At 45.5% G+C, this 17,969-nt stretch overlaps 1 protein-coding gene across 3 annotated transcripts in view; it reads right to left on the bottom strand.

Moving 5' to 3' along the window:
- The window catches only part of RUNX1 (RUNX family transcription factor 1), a 207,364-nt gene that overhangs the window by 83,318 nt on the left and 106,077 nt on the right, over positions 1-17,969 (bottom strand). For all 3 annotated transcript variants that reach the window (XM_044442324.1, XM_044442322.1, XM_044442323.1), the window contains 2 exons: positions 13,181-13,437; positions 3,106-3,262 (listed from right to left, as the gene is read on the bottom strand). In XM_044442324.1, coding sequence (XP_044298259.1) covers positions 3,106-3,262; positions 13,181-13,437 — 414 coding nt within the window. The remainder of the gene's footprint in view (positions 1-3,105; positions 3,263-13,180; positions 13,438-17,969) is intronic.

The following is a 17,969-nucleotide window of genomic DNA, read 5'->3' as shown; positions in this document are numbered from 1 at the left end:
TTTTCAGTAAATGGATATAATTTTCTCTGCTTTACCCTATTATTATTCTTCGTTAGCATCACCAAGCTACAATTCTAACTGCAGATATTTCTCCCCCAGCAATTATCTTCCTCACAGAAGCAACTCAGCTAAGTTAAAAGACATCTAATTCAGCATATCAGACTTAAAAAGCAGCAAAGACATTTCAGAAAAGAAGGAAAGTCTATAAAAGTGAGTTTCATTTGGAAAAAAAACACCAAATAATGGCTGTGTTCATATGATCAGTGGAGAAAGAACCTATGGTGACTTCCTTTCCTCACTCCATAGAAGCTGGTTATGCACCACATGATTTCCCTCATTGCCTTGTGGCACATGGGTTGTCATCTGAACCTTGCAAGGTGTATAATGCAGCCGACTTCCAAACCACCCCCAAACACATGGCTTGTGCAGGGCTCCAGGGTGATTTGGAAGCCACCCCCTGCGGTGCACATCACTGTGTTTGAACAACACAGTAAATCACCATCTAGGCTTCTTTTCCCCAGTGAGAGCACAACCCAGCCAATGACTGCTGTGTACAAATCACAGGACTAATCCCAGTTCTGATAAAAGTAAGGGGCGGGAATCGGCCCAGCTATGCAATGTTCAGGAATGATATCTGCAGCTAGACAGACAGAGCCCCTTCATGCAGTGCTTTTTTGCCATGAGAGCAGTCTCAGCCTTCCTCAGGCACACGCTCGTGTGAACACCAGGCAAGTTCATACACTGACCGAAATGAGGCTTTTCTCCAGAGAGGAGGCGCAGGCACGCACCACCGTCACCCTGTGCATAAAGCAACGAGTGACCTGGGTGTCTGATTTTAGGAGATCTTCCTCCTTAAAATGTGGGAGATTGCCAAAATCAAATGTGCATAAATATCAGCCAACATTCAGGGAGTTAAAATCCTAAACTATCATATAAGCATTGGATTACGAAGTGGGTGGCTGCCTGCTACTCTTTCACATTCAGGGAATCCTCAGCCAGGTAAGTGTGCAAAGAGTCTCCATTTCTATAATGGCAGCAGCATTTTTCCACTGTCACCACTACAGGAGATGGTTATAGCCATGAAAATCAATGAAAATATGTGTGGCCATGAGACTGTATAATGAAGATAGCTAAGACCAGTCTCTCTTTCTCCCCCTGCCCCCGCCCTGCAGAGATAGAGAGAGAGAAAAACAAAGTACAAACCATTGTATAGTTTCTGTTTTGATCAAGAGAAATGTACCTTTTCCCACATCACAGGCAGGAGATTTTCCACCTATTACTACAGGACAGTGATGAACTAACTTAAAATTCTACTTTCTTCAGAACTATTAAGGACATGAAATCCCCATTCCTCCCTGAAGATGAAAACGTACCTTGTACCTCCACTCTTATATATGCCATTTGTATATACAAAAAGCAAAGGGTTGGAGCCAGAGTTAGTCAGATTATCCGTCTGAAATCAGCAGGGCTAGCATGAGGCATGACTCACATACGTCTATTTTTTTCAATTGGTCTGCTCCAAGTATGAGTTAAGTCTGGAGTGGACCACAATTCTGAGGTAGATGTAAGTTCACTGAAATCAAGAGCACTTAACTTGCAATTCAGCATATTTACATTGATTTATACCTGCTTTTCTTCTATATGTTCTTATCCTCACTATTAAGGGAAACCCAGTTGAAGCTATAGTAACTAAACATCATACTAAAATTTTGTAGAGACCTTTAAACAGGAAAATTAATGAATAACACTCTGATTTAAAAATGTTCTCTATAGAAGATCACCTATGCCAGTAAATTAAAAAATACAACAGTCTGTTTGCACTTTTGAAGAGTCATCAAACTTTAACAAAAAACTTATTTTTATTTTTGTCATTAAAAGTTCAATAATTTCAGTTAACCCCTTCCCACAAATAGAGATCCAAGCTATCTAAATTGCAATAAATAGGAAATATTTTTAAAGCCATTATAGTTTTACTTCTAAAAGTGCAATAGTCTGTGTTATGGGCTTCATCTGGAAACTTTTCAGCTACAAATTAAGTGTTGCCTGTATGAATAGCTGAATTATGTTACCTGCATGACTAGCTAGATTAGGGAAATCAATTACATACATACAAATGGAATGAAAAATGATTTCAATTTGATTTGTTCTACAGGAAGCAGTATAGTTAAACATTAATTTCTGCCATAATAAAATGAATTCAAAAGCATTTTTAAAAATATCTTTGGATGACAAAGCATTACGTGCATGAGTGTGTTGAGTGTGACTCATGAGTGTGAGACTATATATGCATTTTAGCAAAAATCTGCACATATGTATATGCATTTTAGCAAAAATCTGCAGACTATTATCATTTGCTTCAATGTTAGGATCTGTTCCTTAAAGAGTTACCTTCCTTGCTGAAATGAATGAACAGTCCACTCACATGGAATTTCATGCATCCAAGCATTCACAATCGCTTTACACCACTGGACAAATAGTATGTTTTACAGCACTATGTGTTTCTCTACTCAAAGCTGTTAATCCACTGCAATTACTTTTGGTTTTGCTGCAGTACTAAGATCTGAGCACTACATGAGTGCTTTCTTTCCTGCTTTTCCCCATATAACCTCTAGATGGAATTTTGGTACATCAGTATAGTGTGAGTACACAACTGGAAACTGCATTTTCTTTTGCCATCAGAAGCAATACCTCCTTTCCTCTGCTCTAAAACTACTTGCTGAAAGTGCAGTTTGCAAACGGAAGTGAAACCAGAGGAACACGATTATTTCCTAAAGAAGCTGTTAGTATGTCAAGTGCACAATAAATGTCTTGTAGAGAAAAGCTCCATAGCTCTGATGACAGGTCTGCACTACTGGAAAATGAAATATAATTTGACTACATTCTGTAATCATTTACACAACAGCATGAACATGGACTTAGACTGGACTCTTAATTGCTGAAATCCTCAAACTGCTTACTTTAAGATGATTCTACAGAAGTGAAAATGATGATTGCCAAAAAGAAAACAAGTTTGAGAAATGCCATAAAGACCTTTGGGCACAGAGTTTTCATCTAAATCTTAGCGCTAAAATATGACAAATTTTGATATATTTAAAAAATGCATACCTCTTCCACTTCTACCCACAAATCTCAGGTCATTGAATCTTGCAACTTGATTCTTCATGGCTGCAGTGGCATTTCTGAGTTCTGCAGAGTAGTTTTCATCATTTCCAGCCATTACTGTGACCAAAGTCCCATCAGGGACATCTCCTAATGCCACCACCTGAAAGATTAAACAGAACAATCCTGAAGGTAATTTGAATATGTGAACTTTATCTAAATGAATATGAAGAACTCACATTGCACAAACCAAGAAAAAACATGTGCAGGTTAATTTGGACTAAATAAGTTACATTTAGACCCCTCTGAAACCAGTGAGATTTAAGTGATACTTAACTTTTCATACTGATTTCAGTAGAACCCGGGAGAAATTGACTCAGTCTGGATCATTAGGTAAATGAAAAGTTGTGATGCAAACGCACAGGCTAATTGAGCACAGCAGAGCACAGTAAATCTCAATCTCAAGTATTTCCTTGGGGAAAGGCTTCATTTCCATAAAACCAGCACAAGGGATGCTGCACTGATGTGGTGACTAAATGCAGGACATCATGATGCGCTTCTACTGTGTCAGTAACAGAATCAGGATGCCCATTGGTGCTTCTGTGCAAAGCTATATTCTTGCAAAAATAATGACTAAAGAGAGAGCTGACATAAGCAGGGATAGCAAAGGACTGAAGAGACTGCTCATATGTCACTGCAAGCGTAAGCTCGCCAGAAAATGCTCATCTACATCAGCAGGACCTTCCTGTGGTGCAGATGTAGTAGTGAACATAGATCTAAGTTCAAGTATTTCTGCCATGGACTTTCTGGGTTGGATTCAAACTTCCTCATGCTTAGAGTGGTCCCATCAAAGTCAACTGGACTTAGGTCAGACATGACTAACTTGTTCCATTTGTTTCAGTTGGGTTCTAAGAATAACTAATTCTAAATCAAATGCACTGAGAGTGCTTTTAGATTACTAAATGCAAAGGGAGAAAATGCTGCAGTACTTCTTCTTTTGTCCTCATGCAATAACCAAAGAAGCTAGCCGTACATTTTCTCCATTTTCTCTTGATGCAGGAGGCATACTTGTGCATTCATCCCACAGAAAATGCATGATTCCCTTTCACCTGCTGCAATAGGAAGCAGAGAACATTCTTTCCCACACTTTCGGTCATTGTAGCAGCTCTGTATATCCCTCAGTCTCACTTCTTCCCGACTACAGGATAAGTGTAAGAGTGAGCTGTCTCTCAAGGAGATCCTTGCACATCAAAAATGCAGTGTAAATGATTTACAGTGAACAAAGAGATTGTTCATCATGGGATTGCTGAGGCATTATAATTTGTCACATTCACTTTCAGAAAATGCTGGGGAAGCTGTATTCGCTAAGGAAGTTGCCTTCACTTGGTGTTTTCCTACCTCTGAAAATTTAATCTATTTTTGACTTCAAATAATCTCCCCATTGTATTGGTGACTTTCTCATTACTAATTTAATGTATAATTTAACCACTTCCCCTCTAATTTTCTGTCTAATAACACTGAACAACATGCCTTTAGAGGTTCTTGATGTTTCCCTGTTGTTCCTGTTCTGTGGTTGAGGGTGCAATCCTATGCAAATGTGTGACATGCTGGGAGTTGTGGGACATTTGGTCTAAACATTTAATTTTTAATCTTATTCTGCCATTATTTTTTCCTCTAGTGGGTTCCCCTATCACGGTGCTATTGCTGTAATGTGCCTTCTCACTGCGCTTCCTCTCATGCACATGCTGCCTTGACATCTGGTTGAAATCTGCAGCACGTACTTCCACCTAACACTTCCACATAACATACAATCAGAGTGTTCAAACTCCCGTAACTGCTGAAGGTTCACAAGTCTCTTTTTAATTCTGACACTGCATTCCTCATTTGAGTTTGACCCACATGTTCCAGGCAAGCTACAACACATATTCGCTTTTGGTGAAAGCTCCTATGTGTTGAGATTTCTGTTTTGTGTGGATATTCTGCTTTCCTCTGTCCAATCATCTTTTATCCTGTTCTGTTAATGGAATGCCATAGTCCATGCACTTTTTCACATGCACCCATTCCTGTTCCACTCTGCACCCCCATCTTCTTTGTTAAAATGCACACCGAGGTTAGTCAAATGTTTATGGAAAAAGCAGAAACCAGAAAAAGGTGTATGGGTAAACAAGGCAGATCCTTCTCACAAGAACTATGCAATTTTCCCATAAAATGTGCCATTCAGTTTTCATCCTGAAAGTATATAGAATTCAAAAGCATATGTCTGCCCACTTCTGATTCTGTTGTCCAAATGACCCTTGGTCTGATAGCACTCAGATTCATTGCCACAGATGTTCAGGCAGTCTCTCTGGGGGCACGTATACCAAAAAAGTTTTGGCCAAGGTAGTGCTCAGTACTGAGGTACCAGGGTTCAGGCCCAAGGGACAGAAACTGTGCAAATCTGCATATGTTAATTTGTGCATGCTCCAAAGTCTCTCTGTGTGCCTGCTTCTTCAAAAGATCCCTATTTGTAAAAAGGGGTGTATGGATGGGAGAGAAAAAAGGTGTTTGATGTCACGGGGGAAAATCCCTCAGGCAGAAAGATTCAAAGGTGGGGTGGGGAGCAGGATGTGAGACACCTGCTGGCAAAAAGCCAGCTAATCCGGGGGAGCAGATGCAACAGAGTTCATGAAGGCCCCAGGACTGTTATTTGAACAAGTACCTGTGGACAGACAGAGCAGTGAGGCAGATGAACTCCCAGAGATTCAGTGCTCCAACACTAGTGGGCCACCTCCTATCACTTTCCCCTGAAAGCTGCAGAAACCTCTGGAATGAAGGATCATAAAAGTTGACTAAGTATGGCATGGCATTAATGGAATTCCCTCCTTATTGCTGCTGTTGTTATTTTAAAAGGAAATACACCTAATGCTGCAACCCTATCCGCATTTATTTGGTCTCAGTGCCACTGAAATACTGGATCCTATGGCTGAATAAGCTTGGTTAGGGCTACGCTATATGGGTGAAATCCTGAACACAGTTAGTAGAAAATAAGCCCCTTTTAACACAGGGTGGTACATATTTGAGTAAATCCAGTTGTTCTGTTCCTAACCATACTTATTGAAAAGAATGGGTCTTACTTCTCACTAATACTTCCACACAAAATAAATATAAAAATTTATCAGATTACATATTCATTCACTAATTATTATTTTCCTATTCAATTTGTTTTAAGACATTAACAATTTGACAGTCCACCAATATTGCTCAAGATGCAGTATTTTACATCTTTCCAGTGGTGGCAAAATCATAGTTGTACAAAGCCATAAACTATAGTGTTAGAAATGAAAAGAACACATTTTAAAGAAATATTATTTGACACTACGCATGTCTCTTTGTATAGACATACTAGTTATTAAAAAAAACCTCAAATACAAGAGGAACATTTTTGCCTGTTTAAAAAATCTACAAAAAAAGTATATTTTCAGCTCTGTATATATACAACATGATACTGGAAACTCTAGTGAGCTATGAAAGAAAAAGAAGTCTGTGGGCCCAGAAGAGAGTGACTTGTAAGTAAGGCTGTAAAAGAAGCATAGAAACACAAACATTTACATTATAAAACAGACTAAACAGATAAGCAAGAACTTGCTGACTGGAGATAGCTAATATTTTGCTAGACTGCTCAGTTTATAAAAATATATTTTACGCAAGCTGAATGGTGTATCAACAGTTCGAAACCACAGCACAATTAGATCTTCCCAATTTACCCAGCTAGCAAGCAAAAATAAAATTACGTGAAGGAGGGGGAAGATTACTCTAACGTATACTATTTTATTATAGTTTGACATGTAACCAATAGTCATAATTTATTCACTTTTTTCATTTAATTTATCTATTTTATTTATAAAGGAAATCCTGGGTTTCCAGAGTGATTTGGGTAATGTTATGTGGAATTTTCTCTGAAGATGTGATCTATAGGTCAATTAAACCTGAATACTCAAATTTAAAATAACTTAATTCAGTTCAGCACTCTTTCTCAGTTTTATTATCATCAGTAGTAGCATTTTACAATAATGAATAGTTTTTCATTGTAAAGGTACTGTGGAAGAGAATCAAGGAAGTTACCTGTAGCAACTGGTAGAATTACCACCAGTTGGCACAAGATCATGGGCAGTCCATTTTACAAGCATAAATGTATTTACTCAGAAGTAAGCCCTACTGAGAAGCACACCCTTATTTAAAAGTCAGCAAAACTTACTTCTAAGTAAAGAAATTTAGAACTATTGTGCAAATCTGCAAATCTAAGCACACTTGCCTGCAAATACATTTTATTGAAAAAAATAGTATCCACATCCAACAAAGTACATTTAAGAAGGGAATGCAAAGCCAAGTATTCTCACTTTGCAGGTCTGGACTTTGTGGGCAGCAACTGTGTAGTTACTGTGGGTGCTTTAGTACCTAATAACAATGCCAGGAAACTTATCAGTAGTTTTATTTAAAAGCAGAGCCATTTGGGTCTTTGGCTTTCCTAGAACTCATTTACAAGAAGCTGACTGTGGAACGTCAGCCCAAGAATGCCAACAAGCAAGCTCTTATGGAAGCAGGTATTTGGAAAAGTAACTAGATGCCATTAGTTCCCCCCTAAAATTATTCAAATACCACCACCACAACCACCTGCTTTCTGGAAAGTATCTGGTTAGACCTACAAAGAAGGGCTATGTATAAGCAATAGCAACAACCAAGCTCAGTTACAGCCTTCTTTAAAGGGAGGATTTTAAGGGGTGGAGGCTAAAAAAGACATGTAGGATGAGAAATTGATTTGGGGAACTGCTCGCTGCTCCAGAAGTTTCAGAGGCATTCCTCTCTCCTTTTCCTTTTCAATATTCTTCTTTAATCTCTCTTCCCATTCCTATTTTGATTTCAGTTGAAAGCACTGATTTTTGTGGTCTTAGCTTGTAGTCCTGCACACACAACTTACTGTGCAGCAACTTCCACTGAATTCCATGGTAATTACTCTTGAATAGATGTTTTATATATGTGTGTGTGTGTACTTTAAAAGGAAGGTGCAGGACTGGACGTTGCATGCATGTATGCGCAGACACAAACAGACGCACACTTTTTGAGCAAAAAAGGGCACTCTTTCTTGACATTACTCCTTCACTCTGTTCGATGGTTGCTTTCTACCTTCTTCATCCGACCTTTGAGAGCTTTGTTTTGTTTTGTTCTTTAACCTATCAAACTTCATCTTTAAAGCGAGAACCCGGAGAGTTTACGGACAGTTTTCAAAGCTGGAGTGGGTGGGAGAAAGGCGAAATCAAGGGAGAAGCGGGAACTCTTTTTCATCCTGCTCGGCTGCCACTTAAAACAGATCTGGACAGGTAATCGGATTTTGATGTCGTGGTTCTTTAAAAGCTCTGCTCAAATTCGAAGGGGATGAGCCACGCACGAACTGGTTGGTGGCTGTCAGTCTTCAAGGGCGCGCGGAAACGTGAAGCCTGCGAAGGAGAGGCCATCGCTTCTTGAGATGCCCCTGGACAGGGAAGGGTGCACGGAATACTTGAAAGACTTAGTAGGCGGCCTAATTCAGAGAGCGGCTTCCCCACAGCATAAGCTACAACGGCCACGTAAGCTTACTGTTAGGCTGGCTCGATGGAAAAATAATCGGGACGCTAGGAGCTTCCCTTTGTGAAGACCCCCGATCCCTGTGTCTGGAAAGCAATTCCAGGCGGAAGGAATGGTGCACCAGGGGAGCTGATTGCGAAGGCGAGGCCAAGTGTATAGTGTCGAGAGCTGCGAGGCAACGCTTCTCCCGGAAGGTTGTGTGTTGCTCGTAGAGGCACGCTCTTGATCCCGGGACTTAGGTCCGGACGAGCGCGGGGGGGTCAGGCAGTTCACAAGCGGGGCATTCACATTCACACTTCCCCGCCGCAAAATCTAACGCATCTCCCTCGCTACCACCGCGGCCAGGACATGGCTCGGCCTTGAGGCTCAAGTGGCACTTTAACTCTCGACGGTGTGAATGGGAAGATGATTCTCAGTGATCCCCGAAGTCTAGCTCCGGCACGCTTTCGGAGAAGCGAGAATAATACTGCAGCCCACGGAGCTGCGATGAATTTTAAGGGGAGGGGTACCTGTTCCAAGGAAGTGAGCGCGCTTAGGGCCGGCGTACCTTGACCCATCAGCGTCCATGTTCAGAAGGAAACCCCGCTCTTAGTTCAGTGGGGCTTCCTCGCGGCGAGTCCCGTCAACGTGCCCCTTTGCAGGCGGCAGCTCGGAAGCTGAGAAGCACGGGCAAGAAAGCTGCTCCGGCGAGCGCGCTCCTTTCGCCCGGCACAGTGGAGCGCAGCCGGAGTTACGCGGGATTAAGCACTGGCAGAGAGAAAGCAAGCGAGGAAACGCTAGCAAGTAGAAGGCCTCGCGAATTCGGCAAGTGACCGGTTCACAAACAACAAACTGTAAACTTGGATTTTAGGGGGACCCCACCATTAAAAAAAAGGGGGGGCATCTTGCTTGGCTCTTCTATGACTCCAAGATGGTTTGGGGAAATCAGACTAGTCCAAAGGGTGTCATGTGAAGCAAGATGTGATCTACCTAAACCCATTTGCCGCTGAAATCTATGAGCCGCCTTTTCTTGCAAGCAGGTTGTTCAGAAATGGGACACGACCTTTTACTTTGAGCCTTCTCCCTCTGCTATTAAGGATCAAGCCCGAGGACTACTCGCCTCTCTTCAAAAAAGTCAACCAAGCGCCAAACCACTGCAGAGGTCAAAGCAGTTATTCCAGGGGGGCTTCCACGATACATTTTGCCAAGTAAAGCGCTCCCTTGGGTTGTTGCCAGGCGGCTGGATCTACAAGCAAACTCGCTCGCCTGACGTGCTTCGATTTAACTCGTTCGTGGGAGGCTGCTTAAGAAGGCCAAGGCACGCTTGCTTACTAATTTTTCCCCAGGTTTTCCTTCATGTAAAGGTATTTGCAGTAGAACCCTATACGGGTGTCTGATGAGAAGTAAGCACCACTGAAGTCAACGGGGCTTCGGGCCCAGACAGACCTTACTTTCAACGTATGCATGGTCGTGATGGTCCCCCCCCCCCGTTGCATCTACTGGTGGCCCAAGGGGGCTGATCCGAATCTTAAGGGGTCCCCTACCAATGACAATAGGGTCTCAGTACAGATGGGGACCCTGAACTTATGGTTGAGTAAAAATGTTAGCATAATCATGCTTGAACCTGGTCCAAGCTTTGGACTGTGGGTGTCCTCAACATATGGGATTAGACTAAAACCAAAGAATTCCCACCAACCCTTTGAGTACCCCTGGCCCCCTCCACACACACACACACACACACACACACACACACACACCCCTCTGTTGGCTTCCCTTCCCTCTTTAGGCATCTGCAGGTGCTTTGGATTCAGCCGGACTGCAAATAATTGGACTGTCACAGCCCTAGGCTTGCACTGCTGTGTGACTAGTGAGAGGCAGTCCCTGCTCCTGCTCAAATAAGTAGCACAATTCCTGTTTCAGTCGCATCCTTCCCTGGCCAATGGTGGCCAATTCAGGGTGCAAAACTACCTAATCTGGACCTTTCTCTGGGAAGGACATTGGGGGAGGTTGTGTTCCTTCCAACAAGAGACAAAATCCATACCAGTAATTAAATATACCCATGCCAAACAGTTGTGTTTTTTTTAACAGTACTACTCTTGCAGCCCAATCTTATATGTAAGGGCTTTCTCATATTTAAGTGCTCTTAGTTTGTGGCTTAGGCTGATTTGTGAATGAACTGCAGGAACTAGAAGGAAGAAACTTTTTTCCTCCTACTTTGATTTGAGTAGGAGGAAAGTACACTGTGGGGACAAAATCAACATTGGTATATGAAAGAAGAGGCCCCTTTTGTGTTCACAGCTTGCTATGTTTGGAAGAGGCAGTGAAAATGATTTAGGAAGCACTGGTAATAGAAATACTTGAAGGTAGATTTGATAACTAAAGAAGCTGTGTGTAAGAGAGAGAGAGAGACTTTGTGTGAAGAACAACATCTCACTTAATCTAAAGAATCATTTACTGGAAGTAAGGACTCAGTCGTAAGAGCACTTGGAGATTTATCTGAATTTGCAGGACTTGCTTCCAAATGAAGAAATTTCAGTCTACTCTGTAAGTAGATCTCACTTCCTACAATGAACCTTTAATAGTGTCAGCCAAATATTCAAGGATTAGCATGTCAGTAAATATTCTCCTCCCTCTCTCACCTGGGAAAAAAGCTACAGTGGACAACACCACTCCCACAAAATAAATGCACTACTTCATTCATAAGGCAGTAGCACTGAAATAATAAGAAAGAAACCCCTTGGGTGTGTGTAAATTGATTTAGATCCCTCTCAGTGCATCTACTTTAAGATCCTGAGGATCAGCTGAAGAGGAAGAAAACCCCCCAACACTGACTGAGTTAAGACAGGCCTAGAATTCACTTTCCAATGAAATATTTCTCTCCCAAGATATTTACTTACATGTGTCACTCCTCGTCCTCAGGGCATTCCTTGGCATGATACCCTTTGATCCCTTCTGCTGCCTACTTGTGGCTGACTGACATCCCTGAAGGTATTTATTTCAAAGGAAGCCCCATTGCATCTAATGACATTTCCTTCCACATACTGTATGCTTAGGACAGCAGAATTAAATGCCTCAAGGAGAAAGTAAAAGATCATAATGGTGCTTAACAGTAGGAGTAGTTGTAAAGCCTTGGTCAGGTCAGGTCAGGTTTGGGCAAAAGTGAGTAGGAAATGGTCTGCACCTTTCTTCTAGCTAATCTTTGGAGGACACACTTGCCCTGGTGTTTGCTGAAACTCTCGCAAAGAATGCTGGACAAGGTGGATCTTGGGCACATCCTTTCTGGGTGCAAATTGAAGGAAGTGTAAGATTGTTGGACTGGGACTTTGGAGATCCAGGTTCTAGCCCAAGCTTGGCTCTGAAGCTCACCAGGTGATTTTGGGTTGGTCACTGATTCTCAGGCTAGCCTACTTCACAGGGCTGTTATCAGGGTAAAATGGAAAGGAGGAAAAGTATTGTATAAGCTGCCTTAGCTAAGAGATAAATGTAATAGGAAATACATATTACAGGCTACTTGTGCCTTGACTATGAAGAGATTTGGTGTTTCCATTACTCCTTTGTAAACAAATGGATGGATGAAGAGATCCCTTCTTTAGAACATGAAGAAGAGCAAATCAACTAACTTCTGTATTAGTTATTGGAAAGATGAGCAGGTGGCAGTTTGTGAATTCAAGATACAGCCCTCACAATGACTAGGGAGTAAATCCCACTGAGCAGAGCAAGTTACTGCTGAATAATTACCCACAGAAGCCCACTGCTGTTCGAGAGTACTTTGCACCCCTGCTTTGAAAGGCAGTCCCACTGAATGGAATGGGATAGGGCTATTTTTCAGGAAACGTAATAGGATCTCCTTCATGGCTGTACTGCTGCAGGCATGTCCCTGAGAGCAAATCTTGTCACTTACACTGAAACTTCTTTCCATATCTACGCATGGCAGAATCAGTGGAGAAGTCAGTGGAGCTGGGATCCTACGCTTGCTTAGGTTGGAAATAAACCCCACTCAATTCACCAGGACTTCCCTCTGAGGAAACAAGGATAGGGCCAGCTACATCTTCCTGAGGTGCTTTCTGTCCTGCACCCTCTCCCTCAGCTCAGTTCATTGCAGGGATATAATAGCCATGCCTGAAAAGTGAGTGGCCAAAGTCTTTGCGATGGTTTGCATTTTTAGGCTCTAGACTTAAAGTGTCCATAGTTGGGAATTAGCACTAGTAATCCCCTGGGTCTTATTCCCTAGTGAACACACAAAGCCTGGGGCTGTGAACCTAGAGTCCTAAAAGGTCCCTTTGAAAGCAGTGGCACTTCTTGCCCCAGTCAGTATCTTTCCGAAGGAGAGAGGGTAAGGCCGATCATTTGGATGGGGCACTGGATTGACAGCAAATAAATCCCACGGCTCAAGGGATTGGGATACTCTCTCAGCTACAAGCTGCTCCATTGAATTCGGTTCATTGAATTGCGCCCCCCCCCCAGCAAGGTATACCAGCCCTCCTTTGTCCCCCCAGCCTCGTACCTTGAAGGCGATCGGCAAAGTCTTGTTGCACCTCCAGTGGGTCGGCAGGACAGAGCAGAGGAAGTTGGGGCTGTCGGTCCGGACCAGCTCGCCCGGGTGATCGGCTAAGACTTCCACCATGCTGCGGTCTGTGCTTCTCAGCTTGCCCACCAGGGCGCCGCTGCTGTTCTCCTGGCCCACCAGCGGCAGCGTGTCGCTCATCTTGCCCGGACTCAGAGTGGTGGAGGGCGGCGTGAAGCGGCGGCTGGTGCTGGTATCTACGGGGATACGCATCACAACAAGCCTTTTGAGTGAAAAAGTTCCGCAGCGGGCTTCGGACAAAGCGAAAGGAGCTCAATTCTTCAGCCGGCGGCTCTCGGGAGACCAACATAAAAGGAAAGAGGCTTAGGGCCCCGGAGCGAGAGGGGCGAGCGGAGCGAAGCCAGTCCCGAAGTGAATTCGGATCAACAGTTGGACAGAGCAGGGGGACTCTGATTCCTGGTCCGGCCAGTTAATCCAAGCATCCAGTTTCAGGCTGTCCCTGGAAAGGTGTGTGCGCCTCTTGGAAAACTTTGCTTTTTCTAAAAGCCAAAACCAAAACGCCCTGACCCTATAGATTTAGACAAGTTCTTGTTTCTTTGTTTCCTCCCCTCGGGGACTACCAGTGTTATTAAAATCAAAGGCCCTTCCGAAATCCCACACACTGAGAGAAGTTTTGAGAAGGGAAGCTCAAGACATCCGTTCGAAACCACACACACGCAGAGACAAAAGGAGGGAAGGAGCGAGTGGTCTCAGGAGTTAACTTCCTATCATTCTCAAGAGCGATCTTCCTCCCCTCCCACCGCCGTTAAAAGTCGCTTTCGCATCCAGATTGAAAGCATCAGCCTCTTCCCATCGACAGCAGCGAGAAAGAGAAAAGCCGCTTCAGAGGAAACGGGCAGCGGGTCTTCGAAGGAGGTGGCCGGAGGCTGGCAAGGAGGCCAGCGGCTATCACAGCGCTAGAGGCGGCCCGTCATCAAATATTTACAGTCGACTCTACAGAGAGTTTAAACACAGCAGAGATCCATTAGCGGCTCTGGTGCGTCCCCTCCCCGCCTTCCCCGGCAGCCTTGGAAGCCGGCCCCAGCAGCTCGCCCCGCGCCGCTCTTCCGTCCCGCCGCGGCGACGCTTGTGCCTCAGTCGCTCCGTGCGGCGGGGGCGCCGCGCCGCCGCTCTCGCGCAAGTGCTTCCCGCGCGCCGGGAACTCGAAGCACGCGCGGAGGCGAGGAGACGAGAGAGGGGAGAGGCGAGGAGAGGTGCGGCGGGGCGGGGAGGGGAGGAGGGAGGAGGAGAGGTGAGTCCATACGGGGGGGGGGGCAGAAAGAAAAAGCCCTCGGGTTGGCAGGGCTGGTTGGGTTGTGGGTTCCCTCTGTGGTTAATGCGTGCAGCGACTCTGAATACACACACGCCTCTGGAGTCGCCCCACGCTCTGCGGCCGCTGTGTGAGTCACTGCCAAACTCGGAGGGAAATCTCTCAAGCGATCTTCCTCAAATTCAGCCACAGGGGCCGGCTTCTCTCAGCTCTGGTTTAACCACAGCAGGTGGAGCCCTGCCGCCGGGACCATCGTTGCTCCTCTCTCGCGCTCTCTTCCAGCCCCCTCCTGCGCCCCCTTCGCCGCCCCCCGCGCCTCGCTCGCCCGCCCGCCTGCCTGCCTGCCTTCTTCCAACTTCGCACGGCAGGAGCGGCACAAGACAAAACGAAGCGAGTTTTCTTCTCCTCTGCTGAACGAGGGCACTAGCAGCACGCGCGATGGGCAGCTAATAACAACAGCAATCGGAGTAAAAAATCAAACCGGAGCAAGCCCCCGCTCCGATTCAAGAGTCCGAGTCCCAGCAAGGGAGGCTGCCCCTAACGGGTTGCACGGGTTGCACGTTTCCAGCGCGGTAGAGGCTTCACGTGTTCGGCAGACCCCGAGAGCGAGCCTTCCCGATGGCTGCTGCCGGCAGAGGCCAGCCTTCCCAGCGGCGTGTGACCTTCTGCGAGGCGCTGTTTGTTTGCTCACGCTGATCTGAAAAACGCTCCGTTCCCGTCTCCCCCCCGCCGCCGCCTCCGCCTGCGCTTCCTCCTCCGCCAGCCCCTCCCTCTCCCTCGCGCCTTCTGGCTCTATGAATGGAGATTGACTGGAAATGAATTTGCTTTTACAGTAAGAGAGTCCGGAGGAATGTCATTCCCTCAGCTCTTTTGCATAGGGGAGGACGCGGGCCAATCAGAGGCCTTTCCGGTACTGAGCAGGGCGCGGCTGCAACCCAACCGGGCTCCTGGAATTGGCCTGCGCGCCGCCCTTGGAGCTACTGTGAGGGAGCCCGAGGAGAGGCCCGCGTGTCACTGGGACGCCGCGCTCGCCGCAGCGCGCGCCCCGGGAGGCCGAGAGCAGCCCGTGTGTGGCGGCGGCGGCGGCGGCGGCGTGTGTGCAGACCGCGCGGCCGCGCAAGGCGGGCGGCGGTCGCGAGGCGCGCGCCGGCGGACGAGCGCTCGGCGTCCCCTTGCGCGTGGGCGCCTCGAGGGAGCGGCGCAAGGCCTCGGAGGCTGCCCCCGAGCGGGCCGGGCGCCCGACTGCCTTGACCGGCGCGCCTGCACCCCTCACCACGCGTCTTCACTGGACCCACCCGGACGGTGTCACTCGGTCGCTTGAGCGCGAAAGGCCACCCCAAGAATAGGGCTGCGCCCTCCTCCACTGGGTCACCCCGCTCGTTCCTGTCTGGACGGGCCGCAAGAAAAAGCGAGAAGTTGCACACTGGAGGCTTTGTCCAGCCGGAACATGCAAAGGACTGGGCCAACAGTCAGTCACCTGTTGCATTTCTGCCGGTTATGCGGCTGTTAAAGACACAAAAGGGAAAGCATACACGCAAAGGCTAGAAACTAAGGGCCAACTGTACTCACACTTCCTGCCTTCCTTCCGTTGTGCAGAGACAGTCAGAGCATGTAAATACAAGTGCACGCTTTCCAAAACACTGCAGCACAAAAAAGAAAGGAGCTTTACTTGTTTTGTTTGTTTGCTTTTAAAGAAAGGTCCTACTTCAAGTCTCCTCGGACCTGCTCCTCACATATCTAGAGTTTATACCCAGATTTCAATATGCAATAGGCAGTGTTCTTTTTGAGACGCTTTAAAAGTTGCTTTGAAAAAGTTAGCCAGGGTAGCACAGTCACTGAAGCGTTCTGTAGATCAGTAATACAGATAGTAACATTTTGCTAACTCTTCAACAAAGCAGTTCAGGGAATAGGCCAGATGCAAGAAGTTTTAGGTCCATTGCACAGGGCAGCCTTCCCAACCTGGTGCTCTCCCAGTGTGTTGGACTGCGAATCCTGGGGCCCCAGATGAGACAGTCTGGCATAGGCCAGGCCTTTTTAGCTCTCTCCCTCCCATGCCTTCCTTTCTAGGCAACTGGAACTCCCCCTGAATCACTTAACATGCTCTGGAGTGGAGCCCTATCACTGTGAAAAATAAATGGTGTCTCACATTAAGATCTGATACTTCCTGGACTCCTATTTTCTATTTTGTGTCTTGCGGGGGAAAGGGAACAATCTGGCTGCATAATGATAGTGTGACTGAGAGACAGTGCAGTCCAGCAAATAAATTAGAAAGGAAGTTGTCAAAGGCTAGCAAAGGAGCGCATTTCTGCGGGAGGATGTAGATCCAGGTTCTTGATAGGCACAGCCTTTCAAGTTCTTAGGGATGACCTGAGCCTTAAGATCCAATTGTTATAAGGAATATCACTTTTTTCTACAGCCTAGCAGCTCTGCATGGCATTATGTCTATGATTCCCAGCTCTGCAGTTCTTTAGAACTTCTTCTGCTTGAGATTTTTATCTGGCAGTCTTGCCTGACACAGACGACATTAATTAGAACCATATTTTTGACCAGGCCAAATAAGTCCATATTACTGTGTCCAGCCTGAGAGAGATGCATTGTTTTGTCTAAATCATCTGAGAAAAGCATGTATAAAGAGAACAGTATAATTTCTTTACCACTGTGGCATTGGCTCTCTTCCACTGCTCTTCTGTCACACAGCAGTAAGTCAGTTGTTAAGTACAGCGGAATGACTGTTGACCTCATGTGTTCACCTAGTGAACTTCGCTCATGAAGTTCACTAGGTGAACCTGAGCTAGTCTCCATCTCTCAGCCTAAACTAAGTCACAGCTAATTGCAACAGCAACAGGAAAGACCATGCACAGGACCCTGAGCTCTTTGGAGGAAGGCTGGGATAAAAAAGTCAATATATGATTGCCATATGTGGGGAGTGGCTTTAACTAATTGCAGAGGGCATGTTTTGCATGCTGGAGGGCCCTGGTTCAATCACTGGCATCTCCAACTAGATGTCTGGGAAGCAGGTGACATGGAAAACCTTCTGCCTGCAGTACTGCCAGATGGAGTAGGCGGTGCTGGACTGGATGGATAAACAGTTTGACTTCAGTGTAAAGAAAGCAGGTGATGTTCCTTTGTTTGCACGACTGCTCAAATGAAGTGCTGCACTACGTGTCTTAATATAGCCACTCCACAAACATCTTTGCCAGTCACTGTTTGTGTATTTCTAAATGTTCCAGGGGTGATTGAGGGTATTTTCTCACCAAAATAAGCTGGCTCTGTTTAACCAAAGGAAAATTACAAGAAAAGGCTGCTTAGCTTCCCCTTTTGAAAAACACAGCCTCTAGCCTATTGGCTTTGTTTCCCCTTGTCCCTTTTGTCTTAAATCCTACCACAACTGGCATATACTCCAAATTACCTGTTGTTGTCTCTCATGGATAAGTAAGCCAGTTACTATTCAGTTAGTAA

This window comes from Varanus komodoensis, unplaced genomic scaffold (genome assembly GCF_004798865.1).
Source record: "Varanus komodoensis strain SLA01 unplaced genomic scaffold, ASM479886v1 scaffold4, whole genome shotgun sequence".
In the NCBI taxonomy this organism is placed as follows: domain Eukaryota; kingdom Metazoa; phylum Chordata; class Lepidosauria; order Squamata; family Varanidae; genus Varanus; species Varanus komodoensis.
This window is presented reverse-complemented; position numbering and strand designations above follow the sequence as displayed.